Source organism: Anolis sagrei, chromosome 6 (genome assembly GCF_037176765.1).
Source record: "Anolis sagrei isolate rAnoSag1 chromosome 6, rAnoSag1.mat, whole genome shotgun sequence".
Lineage (NCBI taxonomy): Eukaryota > Metazoa > Chordata > Lepidosauria > Squamata > Dactyloidae > Anolis > Anolis sagrei.
The window spans coordinates 70,275,352-70,288,294 of NC_090026.1; the positions used below are offsets into that span (position 1 = coordinate 70,275,352).

The 12,943-nt window shown below is 45.1% G+C and overlaps 1 protein-coding gene across 1 annotated transcript in view; it reads left to right on the forward strand.

Moving 5' to 3' along the window:
* AOAH (acyloxyacyl hydrolase) overlaps nt 1-12,943 on the forward strand; it is a 105,970-nt gene that overhangs the window by 25,645 nt on the left and 67,382 nt on the right. Inside the window, exon 6 of the mRNA XM_067470183.1 lies at nt 6,511-6,581. Within this exon, the coding sequence (XP_067326284.1) occupies nt 6,511-6,581 (71 nt within the window). The remainder of the gene's footprint in view (nt 1-6,510; nt 6,582-12,943) is intronic.

Sequence of the window (12,943 nt, forward strand, 5' to 3'; positions counted from 1 at the left end):
ACATCAAATAAAGTTATTTTCTAGATTCTGGAATAACATTGCACCTAGCATTTTACATGCAAAATATTCCTGATCCTTGGAGAACATTTGTTCCCTTCTTTTAAACTATGATTCAGATTTCAAATTAAATGAATGATCCAAAAATTCCCCTTAACCTTTTTGACTTTGGTTCTATTTTGAAATGATGATTTTGCCTCACTCATTCTCCTTCTGAAGTAATTTATGAGAAGTAGTTACCATGAGCCTCTTCACAGAGAGATACTGCACATGAATTATAGCTTTTGCATGAACAGAATAATCATGTCTTCTTCATTGCTGTTCATGAAATGATGGATTTAACTGTTACGTTGATGGATTCTGCTGTAGCTCAATGGTAGAATATATGCTTTATGTGGCACAATCTTCCTTTGTCAGCTAGCAGTAAAAATGGAAAAACTTCTGTGTCCGATTTTGGGATCTAGATTGCTAGGGATAAGAAGGTGGAGGTGGGATTGTGTCCCTTCAGATATTATTGGACTGAGGATCTCATCAACTTTAGCTAGACTGTAGACCTTATCACATTGGCAATGGAATTCACCATGCATTGTGGCACATCCATGCATGGTGAACCCCCGCATTGGCCAGCTTACCCCTTATCTCATTCCACAGGGGAAGCATTCATTCCTCAGCTCTCCCCCCCCCCCCCCCCCAATTGATATCTATGTAATACGGGAAGCCTTCCATATTGCCACGGCGGCAGTGGTATTTATTTATTTATTTATTATTCAAACTTATATGCCGCCACTCCCGTGGGGCTCGGAGCGGCTTACAAGGACAGGCTAAAATCTAACACAATTTAAAAGCAATTTAAAACAATTAAAAAACAGCAATATCAAAGATCAAAGGCCTGTCGAAACAGATATGTCTTACATGCCCTGCGGAAAGCTGATAAGTCCCGCAAGGCACGGACTTCAGGTGGCAGAGAATTCCAGAGTGATGGGGCCACTGCTGTAAAGGCTCTGCGTCTGGTTGCTGTTAGATGCAAGGTCTTGACACTGGGAATTTCCAACAAATCTTGGCCCTTAGAACGGAGGGATCACTGGGGTTGGTAGGGGGTGAGGTGGTCCCTCAGGTACATCGGCCCCAGACCAAGCAAGGCCTTAAAGGTGAGTACCATCACTTTGAAAGTGATCTGGTGCTCAATTGGTAACCAATGCAGCTGTAGTAAGATTGGTGTTAGGTGGCATCTCATCGGAGTTCCCGCAAGAAGCCGAGCAGCTGCATTTTGTACCAACTTGAGCTTCCAGATCACCGACAAAGGAAGGCCAATGTAGAGGGCGTTACAGTAGTCCAGTCTTGAAATGACCGTAGCCTGGATCACTGCAGCTAGGTCTTCCCTGGACAGGTAGGGGGCCAGCCAGTATAAGCCGGTTCCTCTTCCATTTTACGATGCAACCCTGCCAGAAGTAGATGTGCATCGTGGAATGGGAGGCAGTGGTTTCCTTCACAAAAGAGAGGAGAAACTGCCATATGATGGGCTATTTTTAGCTATTATTATTATTATTATTATTATTATTATTATTATTATTTGGTTGTGTCAGGAGCGACTTGAGAAACTGGAGATGCCCGGATGTTTTGTTTTGTTTTTCATCCTTGTGGGAGGCTCTCTCATGTCCCCGCTTGAGGAGCTGGAGCTGATAGAGGGAGCTCATCCATGCTCTCCCCAGATTCGAACCTGTGACCTGTTGGTCTTCAGTCCTGCTGGCACAGAGGTTTAACCCACCGCGCCATCAGGGGGCTCCTAGCTCATATGATGAGGTTGCAGATAACAGTGAAAGAAGATGGGAACTTTTTTTTGTCGTGTCAGGAGCGACTTGAGAAACTGCAAGTTGCTTCTGGTGTAAGAGAATTGGCCGTCTGCAAGGATGTTGCCCAGGGGATGCCTGCATGATTTGATGTTTTTATCATCCTTGTGGGAGGCTTCTCTCATGTCCCCGCATGAGGAGCTGGAACTGATAGAGGGAGCTCATCCGCCTCTCCCCGGATTCGAACCTGCGACCTGTCGGTCTTCAGTCCTGCCGGCACAGGGGTTTAACCCACTGCACCACCGGGGACTCCATGGGAACTGAGAGGTGTGGAGAGGTGTGGAGAGCTAGAGAAAAGTTGGATATTCTTTAAGCGGCATGGAGAGCTAACAGGGATTCATGCATCCCGGAGACACACACTTTCCCCATCTCTGCTTTAAACAATGTTGACCTAAGTAAACCAATGGCCCGACTCCATATAAAGCAGATTCCTATGTTTCTAAATGCCTGTGCTAAACTTCCACATGAAAGAACTCATCGGATTCTTTAAATCCGAGGTGTGAATACAAAATAATGCATTAGGAGAGGTGTTCTGAGGTTCCAGTGCACTGAACTCATTTTACCTAGCAGGAAAGCAAACAAGCAAATCCCCTTCTGCTTAGCTAGACTTTCAGTTTTATATGTTGACTGAAGTATACAGATTGCTTCCAATTTTCTCTGGGTATGTGATTTGCATACAAATGTGCTTGTTGTTTGCAAAGGAATTACTGTATTGTTTCTCCTCAAGTTATTGCTGTGAAGCTGGTTACAGAAGTGAAAATTGTGTTTTCTAATTAGCCCTTGGGTTAATATCAAGCAGTGGTGCCAAGGCAATAAAGTATATGCTGTAAATAAACACTTTCAATTCAGATGTAGAAATAGCAGGGGGAAAAACATGAGCATTAACTTTTCTGTTAATTATTATCTTCTCTTTTGCTACAAATTGCTTGGATCAAAAGGTAGACATTATTAACACAGTGGAAGTTATATGTCCATACTTTATTGAATTTAGAGGCACCATTATTTCAGTGTACAGATTATTGCCCAATGGTAGTGTCTACATGGGCAACAAAACTTGGGGCTGCTCTGATTCATTGCTACTTTGGACCAGCTCTGGATACTGCTTTGGTGTTCACACCACTCTCCTCCTGAACCACAGCAACAGCAGCAGAGTTCTCGCTTTCTACTGATAACAAACCTGGTTCAGCCCCACTGGACAGCAACCCTTACATGTGCCATTGTTTGTTGTCATAGAGTGGCCCCATCTCCAGAGAGCTTATTGCCATTGCTCAATATCCTTACTAATGTAAGCAAAGGCATCCACATGACTCAATGATGGGAATATTCCAGACCACATCTGGAATATTGTGTCCAATTCTGGGCACCACAATTTAAGAGAGACATTGACAAGCTGGAATGTGTCCAGAGGAGGGCGACTAAAATGATCAAGGGTCTGGAGAACAAGCCCTATGAGGAACGGCTTAAGGAGCTGGGCATGTTTAGCCTGAAGAAGAGAAGGCTGAGAGGGGATATGATAGTCATGTATAAATATGTGAGAGGAAGCCACAGGGAGGAGGGAGCAAGCTTGTTTTCTGCTTCCCTGGAGACTAGGATGCGGAACAATGGCTTCAAACTACAAGAGAGGAGATTCCATCTGAACATGAGGAAGAACTTCCTGACTGTGAGAGCCGTTCAGCAGTGGAACTCTCTGCCCCAGAGTGTGGTGGAGGCTCCTTCTTTGGAAGCTTTTAAACAGAGGCTGGATGGCCATCTGTCGGGGGTTATTTGAATGCGATGTTCCTGCTTCTTGGCAGGGGGTTGGACTGGATGGCCCATGAGGTCTCTTCCAACTCTTAGATTCTATGATTCTATGATTCTATGAATGGAGAAAGGAGGGGGCAATACCCTTCCCTTCTCTGAATTGTGTAGGCATCTTGTCAGAGTATTGAATGCTGTGCCAGCAGAGGATTGCTAGATCAGCAGACACTGTGTTTCAGAAATCAGGACTCTGCAACCTTTTCATTACAACAGAAAACTAAGTTTACTAAGTACATATATACATGTCCATTCACAGCAAGCAACAGACAGGAACTACAAGGCAAAAACAACATTCTCTGAACATCTGCTTATCTGACTTCTGGCTGAGACCAGATCCTCCCTCTTCTTCCCAGCCAGAGAACACGTTATCTCATTTCTGTCAAGGTTACAGTTTCACAGCCTCAGCACTATGTTTTCTTAATACACAAAAGAACAGAATAGAATCCATCTTGAAATGCATCTTAATCCATCTTGAATTACATAGAAACACATTGAAAAACACACATGCATAACTAAATAATCCTGACACATCTTTGTCTACATCTGGAGCTCCAGGGCTGCCTCTAGACTGATTGACAATGCACATCATCAGATGGAACAAGGGGAAACCGGGGGAAAGCAGAGGGAACCATCTTAATCCTTTCCCATCTATCTTTCCCTGTCTTTCCCCATCTTGAGGGATGGCCAGCCATCTCACGTTCTTAACCGCCTTTCCTCCACTTTCTCCCATCTGGAATCTGTTTGGAAATAGGTAACACCCAACTTCTGAAGATGGGCTTCAAGCTGTGTTTCCATGTGCTGCAGAAATTGAATCCCACGAATTCCCACTGGAAGTCTCCCCACATCATATGATGGCCTCCGTGGGACTCTGTTTCCTAAGTGCATGGAAGCAGAGCCTGAAGCCTGTGGCATGAAGTCCAATGACACAGGTAAGTGCCTCCATAGTTTCCCCACACAACAGAGCATGGGTATGTATGATGGGGCTGATCTATATGAATAGCAGGACTGACTTCAAATCAGAATCCGTGCCACTATTATTCACCCCCACCCCCTGAAGTGTAGGGTGCTTCAGAGATGAAGCTTAATTGTGCTAAGTGGTTGTGCCCCATGGTGAGGGTGAGATGGCTCCATCTATATATATAAAAATGCTCTGTGCATAATACCTTAGAAACAAAAGAACCAATGAACGAAATCACACCAAATTTGGCAACAAAACGTCTCACAACACAAGGAGTGACCATCACTCAAAAAATTATGATTTTTGTCATTTGGGAGTTGTAGCTGCTGGGATTTATAGTTCACCTTCAATCAAAGAACATTCTGAACTCCATCAACAATGGAATTGAACCAAACTTGGCACACAGAACTCCCTTGACCAACAAAAAATACTGGTGGGCATTGACCTTGAGCTTAGGAGTTGTAGTTCACCTACATCCAGAGAGCACTGTAGACTCAAACAGTGATGGATCTGGACCAAACTTGGCACAAGCACTCAATACGCCCAAATATGAACACAGATAGAGTTTGGGGGAAACAGACCTTGAGATTTGGGAGTTGTAGTCACTGGGATTCACAGTTCACCCACAGTCAAAGAGCATGCTGAACCCCACGAACGACAGAATCGAGCCAAACTTCCCACACAGAACCCCCATGACCAACAGAAAATACTTAAGGCCATCCAATCCAACTCTCTTCATCAGGGCAAGAAAATGTAATCAAAGTCCTCCTGACAAAGAGCCATCCAGCCATAGATAGATAGATAGATAGATAGATAGATAGATAGATAGATAGGGAGTTGTGGTTGCTGGGATTTATTGTTCACCTACAATCAAATGACATGATAGAATTGAACCAACCGGGGCATATAGGACTCTCATGACCAACTAGAAGGGTTTGGTGAGCATTAACCTTGAGTTTGGGAGTTGTAGTTCACCTACATCCAGAGACTACCATGGACTCAAATAATGATGGATCTGGACCAAACTTGGCACGGGTATTCCATATGCCCAAATATGAACACAGATTGAATTTGGGGGAAATAGACCTTGACATTTGGGAGTTATAGTTACGGGGATTTATAGTTCACCTACAATCAATGAGCATTCTGAACCCCACCAACGACAGAATTGGGGCAAACTTCCCACACAGAACCCCCATGACCAACAGAAAATATTCAAGGCCATCCAGTCCAACTTCTTTCACCAGGGCAAGAAAACATCCCCTGAAGAAGGACAATTATATGTTCCATGTTCCAGAGTAGGCAAACCAGACACTCTTCACATTAACACTGACAAAAAAACAGCAAGAAATACTGTTTACCCACAAGCATAAAGAAATTACATATATTAGAAACCAACACTTCGTCATTACTTTATTTTCCAGATCACCAGACTGGGCCACAGCAACGCGTGGCAGGGGACAGCAAATATATCATATAAATGCAACAGTACCTATTCTTCCCACTTTGGGACAAAGTAGCCATGTAGGTATGCCCTGTTAGTAAAAACATCAAAGGAATATATAATGGCATCTGCACACATATATTTCACCAACCAAAAACAAGTATGCTTTGAGATTAGTTCATGTTTTCTGTATCTAAGAAAAGAATTCTCATAGAACATTAAAATTATGATTCCTACATGTACACTGACATTTATGCTTTTATTAAACCATTTCCTTTAATACCAAAGAAACTTCGTTCAATGACAGCATTTTCCACTTCTTCTCTTTATTAATCTTGTTAATATAAAATTGTTTTATGTCACAGTGAAAACTTAAGCCATCATTCAGTTCCACGTGGGCTTAAATCCTTGTTTTGGGAAGTGGATGTATAGACTTCCTGAACTAATATTCTCTTTTCTGTTTCTAGGAGCGTATTCCTCGGTTACTAGGCTTGTGTTCACTTCCTCTTCTGAAGAATTTGTGCAAGAAAATTGAAGGGTATGTATTGCGCTTTTTAAACGTTCTTCTCTAAACCACTTTATCCATTTCACTCCAGGGTGTGAAAGACTATTTGGGGGTGATTCTCTATGCTGGATCTTAGAATCATAGAATGATAGAGTTGGAAGAGATAACAAGGCCTATCCAGAGCATACCTAGATATTTTATTTTCTCAGTCAAGTTTTACCACCAATTTCATCAGGCAAAGTGAATTCCAGAGTTTCCTTTGTCAATAGCATAACCAGAAGCTGCTCTTCCTGTGCCTTGTTTCAATTGCTGTTTGGATTAGGTTGCTATTCCAGGCCAAGAATAGAGGAAAGAAGATTAATATTCATCTGCCCAGCCCTTTTATAGTTTGGTCTTGCCCATTTTAGAAATTTTGGACATTGTTTTTGTTGAACTTGGTCTGATGGAGCACCAATGAAATTTGTTTTATTCTGTTATGTTTAATGTGTTTTATTTGGATTGTTGTATTTTATGGTGCTCCTGTTTTAATGTGTTTGGTTTTATGGATTGTTTTGTTTTATGTTTTGTGGACATCTTGTCCCACATGTTGAAGGAGGCCTCAAGGGTCTCTGAGTAAGGGGCCTTTGGGTGAAAAGCTAACAAAATCAGCAAAAGAGAGATACCCTTTCTCGGACTTAAAAAGAGCAATATGGAAGAAAGTGGGTTTTTTTTAAGAAACAAGATGTGACATTTAGAAGGTACTTCTTACACAGGATGTTTGTGGTTAACTTCAAATGTTGTTTTTGAAGCATAGAGGCCATGTGTACAAGGAAGGTACTTTCCATCAAAAAGGTCAGAATTATTATTCATAAAAGGTGTTTTCCCTGAGCTTTCTGTTTGTAATGGGCTATAAAAGTTTGCAGATTTCAAGGAAGGAACACGGCAGCCACTTGAAGGATAGCATCTGCATAATGCTATCAGGCTGTTCGTCTTCTTCATGAAGAAACTAAAATAAAACCTTGTTTTTTTGATCTTTCATTGGGACTGTCTCCATCCTTCCGTGCTCCCGCGACGTGGACCTAAAAAGACCCAATCTAGGGTCTCTAACAATGTAAGCTGCCCTGAGTCCCTTTGGGGAGATGGTGGCGTGGTATAAGAATAAAGTTGTTTTGTTGTTGTTGTTGTTGTTGTTGTTGTTGTTGTTGTTGTTGTAGAATCTGTTGAATACCATTTTACTCTCTGTACCTGACTTTGCACACAGTGATGCTACTCCACCTATTGACAAGTCCACACTTTACTTAGGTGATCCCTCGTTTTCTGAGGAGGATTGTCTTCCAGTATTCTTGTGGGTCCGTATGTGGCTGTGGAGCCCTATTCTTGCTCTGCATCTTCTTCCGCAGTGAGGGCATTGGTTTCCAGGTGGGAGGCGGTCTCGGTTGGGGTTGGCTTGACGCGCCTTCCTCTTGGCACGCTTCTCCCTTTCGCCCTCTGTTCATGCCTCTTCAAATTCTGCAGCACTGCTGGTCACAGCTGACCTCCAGCTGGAGCGGTCAAGGGCCAGGGCTTCCCAGATCTCAGTGTCTATGCCAGAATTTTTAAGGTTGGCTTTGAGCCCATCTTTAAATCTCTTTTCCTGTCCACCAACATTCCGTTTTCCATTCTTGAGTTCGGAGTAGAGCAACTGCTTTGGGAGACGGTGGTCAGGCATCCGGACTACATGGCCGGTCCAGTGGAGTTGATGGCGGAGGACCATTGCTTCAATGCTGGTGGTCTTTGATTCTTCCAGCATGCTAACGTTTGTCTGCCTGTCTTCCCAAGAGATTTGCAGGATTTTCTGGAGGCAGCGCTGATGGAATCGTTCCAGGAGTTGCATGTGACGTCTGTAGACAGTCCACGTCTCACAGGCATATTTATTTATTTATTTATTTATTTATTTATTTGGGGGTTCTTTTACCCCGCCCTTCTCACCCCGAGGGGGACTCAGGGCGGCTTACAGAAGCAAGGCACCATTTGATGCCTGCATCAAAAACAATCGTACACAAAGTTACATAAAAATTACAACAATTCACAGTTGACATGCATACAATACAGGGTTAGTCAAAATGCATAGGCCAATAAGCCATTCAATTGAATGGCTTATTGGCCTATGCATTTTGACTAACCCTGTATAATCATAAAATCCGTAAAATCCTTAAAACCAAATACAAACCCAGTTTCTCCTCTTACATGGTCAGTGTTTGTTAACACCTAGATCTAGTTTTTCGTTCCATTCATCCATCCTGCTTGTTTTACTTGCCTGATTGACTGATTTAATTGCTAGAGTGGCCAAAGGCCTGGTCCCATAACCAAGTTTTCACCCTCCTCCTGAAGGCGAGGAGGGATGATGATGCCCTAATCTCCCCCGGGAGTGAGTTCCACAGGTGGGGGGCCACCACTGAGAAAGCCCTGCTCCTCGTCCCCACCAGCCTCACTTGTGACAGTGGTGGGGTCGAGAGCAGGGCCTCCCCAGATGATCTCAGACTCCGGGGTGGGACATAGAGGGAGATACGTTCGGACAGATACGCTGGACCGGAACCGTGTAGGGTTTTGTAGGTCAAAACCAGCACCTTGAATTGTGCTCGGAACTGAATCGGCAGCCAGTGGAGCTGGCACAACAGGGGGGTGGTATGCTCCCTGTATGTTGCTCCGGTGAGCAATCTGGCCGCCGCTCGTTGGACTAGTTGAAGTTTCCGAACAGTCTTCAAGGGCAACCCCACGTAGAGAGCGTTGCAGTAGTCTATTCGGGATGTAACAAGAGCGTGGACCACCGTGGCCAGATCAGACTTCCCGAGGTACGGGCGCAACTGGTGCACAAGTTTTAGTTGTGCAAAAGCTCTCCCAGCCACCGCTGAGACCTGGGATTCCAGGTTCAGCTGAGAGTCCAGGATCACTCCCAAGCTGCGAACCTGCGTCTTCAGGGGGAGTGTAACCCCATCCAACACAGGCTGTAACCCTATACCCTGTTCGGCCTTGCGACTGACCAGTAGGACCTCTGTCTTGTCTGGATTCAATTTCAATTTGTTAGCTCTCATCCAGTCCGACACAGCAGCTAGACACCGGTTCAAGGTCTGGACAGCCTCCTTGGTGACAGGTGAGAAGGAGTGACAGATCTGGACATCATCTGCGTAGAGATAACATCTCAGTCCGAAACTCCGAATGATCTCTCCCAGCGGCTTCATGTAGATGTTAAATAACATTGGGGACAGGATCGAACCCTGTGGGACTCCACACGACAACGGTTGTGGGGCCGAACAGGTGTCACCCAGTAACACCTTCTGGGACCGTCCCTCAAGAAATGACTGGAGCCACTGCAAGGCAGTACCCCCAAGGCCCATGTCTATGAGGCGTCCCAGAAGGATACCGTGATCGACGGTATCGAAGGCCGCTGAGAGGTCCAGCAGAACTAACAGGGACACACTCCCCCTGTCCAGTTCCCTGCGCAGATCATCTACCAAGGCGACCAAGGCTGTTTCCGTTCCATGTCCCGGTCTAAAGCCAGACTGTGCCGGATCAAGATAATCAGTGTCTACCAGGAATCCCTGGAGTTGTGCCGCCACCACACGTTCCAGGACTTTGCCCAAATAGGGGAGATTGGAAACTGGCCGATAGTTGTCTAATTGAGTGGGGTCCAGTGATGGTTTTTTCAACAGCGGTTTGATAATAGCTTGTTTTAAGCTCGCTGGAATCTTGCCCTCCTGTAAGGAGGCATTAACCACCACCTTCACCCACTCTGCCAAACCCCCTCTGGCTTCTTTTAACAGCCAGGATGGGCAGGGGTCTAGGATGCATGTGGTGGGCCGCACCTCTCCAAGGATCCTGTCCACATCCTCAAGCTGAACCAATTGAAATGAATCCAATAAAACCTGACAAGCAGATGCTCTCGTTACATTCCTAGAGACTGCAGGTAAGGTGGTGTCAAAAGCCGACCGAATCCGCCCAATTTTATCTGTGAAGAATCGAGCAAACGCTTCACAGCGAGCTCCAGAGTTGTCAGGGATCTCGCTTTTCGGCGGGTTTAACAGACCCCTGACAACTCGGAAGAGCTCAGCTGGACGATTCTTCGCAGATGCAATATTGGCAGCAAAAGATGTTTTTTGTGCTGCCGCTATTGCCACATCGTAAGACCTTAAAAAGGCGTTCAGATGTGTTTGGGCTGATTTAGTCGGATTCCTGCGCCACACGCGCTCTAGCCACCTCTTCTTTCGCTTCATTGCCGCCAGCTCCTCAGTAAACCAAGAGGCTGGGTTAGCTCGGTTACTCGAGAGGGGGCGTTCCGGAGCGATTGTGTCGATTGCCCTAGTCATCTCGGTGTTCCAATGAGAGATCAAGGCATCGACAGGGTCGCCAGTCAAGGAGGTGGGAAATTCCCCAAGAGCCGTCAGGAAACCATTTGGATCCATAAGTCTCCTGGGGCGGACCATTCTAATGGGTCCACCACCCCTGCGGAGGTTGGGAGGAACAGTAAGTCTAAACCTAATCAGGTAGTGATCGGACCATGACAATGGAGCGATGGTCAGCTCCTCCGCCCCGACACTGTCACCCCATCCCTGAGTAAAGACCAAATCCAGTGTGTGTCCGGCAGTATGGGTGGGACCAGATACTAATTGGGACAGGCCCATGGTTGTCATGGCGGCCATGAAGTCCTGAGCCGCTCCAGAAAGAGAGGTCTCGGCATGAACATTGAAATCTCCCAGGACCAAAAGCCGCTGGGAGCTCAATGCCATGTCCGAGACCACTCCTGCTAGCTCAGGTAAGGAGACTGTCGTGCAGCGGGGTGGTCGGTACACTAACAGAATCCCTATCCTGTCCCGGTCACCTAACCTGAAGCCGGCACACTCAATATAGCAGGGTTGGGAGGACAATAGCTCTATAAACAAGCACCTTGGTATCCCTACGGATGTCCCGGTCCTCAAACACTCTCTGCTTCATTCAGAAAAATGCTGCGCTCGCAGAGCTCAGGCAGTGTTGTAGTTTGGTGTCGATGTTGACTTTGGTGGAGAGGTGGCTGCCAAGGTAGCAGAAATGGTCAACATTTTCTAATGTTACACCATTAAGCTGTATCACAAGTCCACAACTCACCCAAAGAAAAACATGGGCAAAATTGGAATGTAACACCTGCTTTCTTCACCTTCCTTCCATTGCATCTTTGACTGTGAAATCACTTGTAGCACAAAGCAAAATGACAGAGAAATAGAATAAGTAAGATACTATGTTTGTTTAAATAACTTCCAATGCATCTCCTTACACCTCATTCCAACCCTATTCCCATCAGCCATCTGCTTAGATGTCATTAATTAACGAAAGGCCATTAAAAAGAGATCACTATTGTTACCTTAGCAGGTTCTGCTTTCTGTGCTAGATTTTGTTCAGAGTTGTTTAGTCACTTGTTCAGCTCACTCTTTTAAAAAATAAAACAACAGCTGTGCGCTTTCCTTTGCACTGTGCAATTTCATTAGGCAACCAAAATGATAAGAGAAAGAAAAAAATAGAAAAATGAGTAACCAGATTGGAAAAAAGAAAACAGTTTTCTTAATATCATATTTCTTCAATTCTAGGACATAATTGATTGTCAGGACCTCATCATACTGATGATTTGCTAGCCTCCGTGGTGCATCGGCAAGGCGGTGGGGCAATTCCAGCACCCCATGCTCCACCTGGCCAGCCACAATGCTTCCCCATCTCACATGGGGAAGTGTCACTGCGCAGCTTGTCTCCACTGTAGCCCCATTGTTCTAAATGGAGCACGGGGAGGCTCCCATGTTGGTGACGCAGCATCCTGCCACACTGCCACACCAGTTGTACAACGGAGCCCTGCCAGAAGTGAGGCTACTTTGTGTGATGGACAACATGGAGCTCTGTCAATCAACTAATATTAATAAATAATAATAATAATAATACTTTATTTATACTCCGCTACCATCTCCCCAAGGGACTTGGTGCGGCTTACATGAGGCCGAGCCCGCAATACAAACAATACAAGCAATACAAGCAATAACAGGTACAATACAAAGCAATTAAAAAATAAATCACATACACAAATAGCATAAACATTAAACAAGGTACAGTGCACATTTAAAACTATGGCTGGGCCAAATGTAATTGAAGTTAAAAAATAATGCTAGGCATGGACAAGATGCAGGAGATGGGGCATTGATGGAGAGATACAAGCAGTCCTAAATCAATATAAAGTGCTTTTGGGGGACATAGTGCTAAGGGTTCATTTATTCTGGGAAGGCACACTGGAACAACCACATTTTCAAGCTCCTCCTGAAGACTGCCAAAGATGGGGCATGTCTGATGTCCTTAGGGAGTGAGTTCCAGAGTCGAGGGGCCACCACCAAGAAGGCCCTCTCTCTCGTCCCCACCAGTCGTGTTTG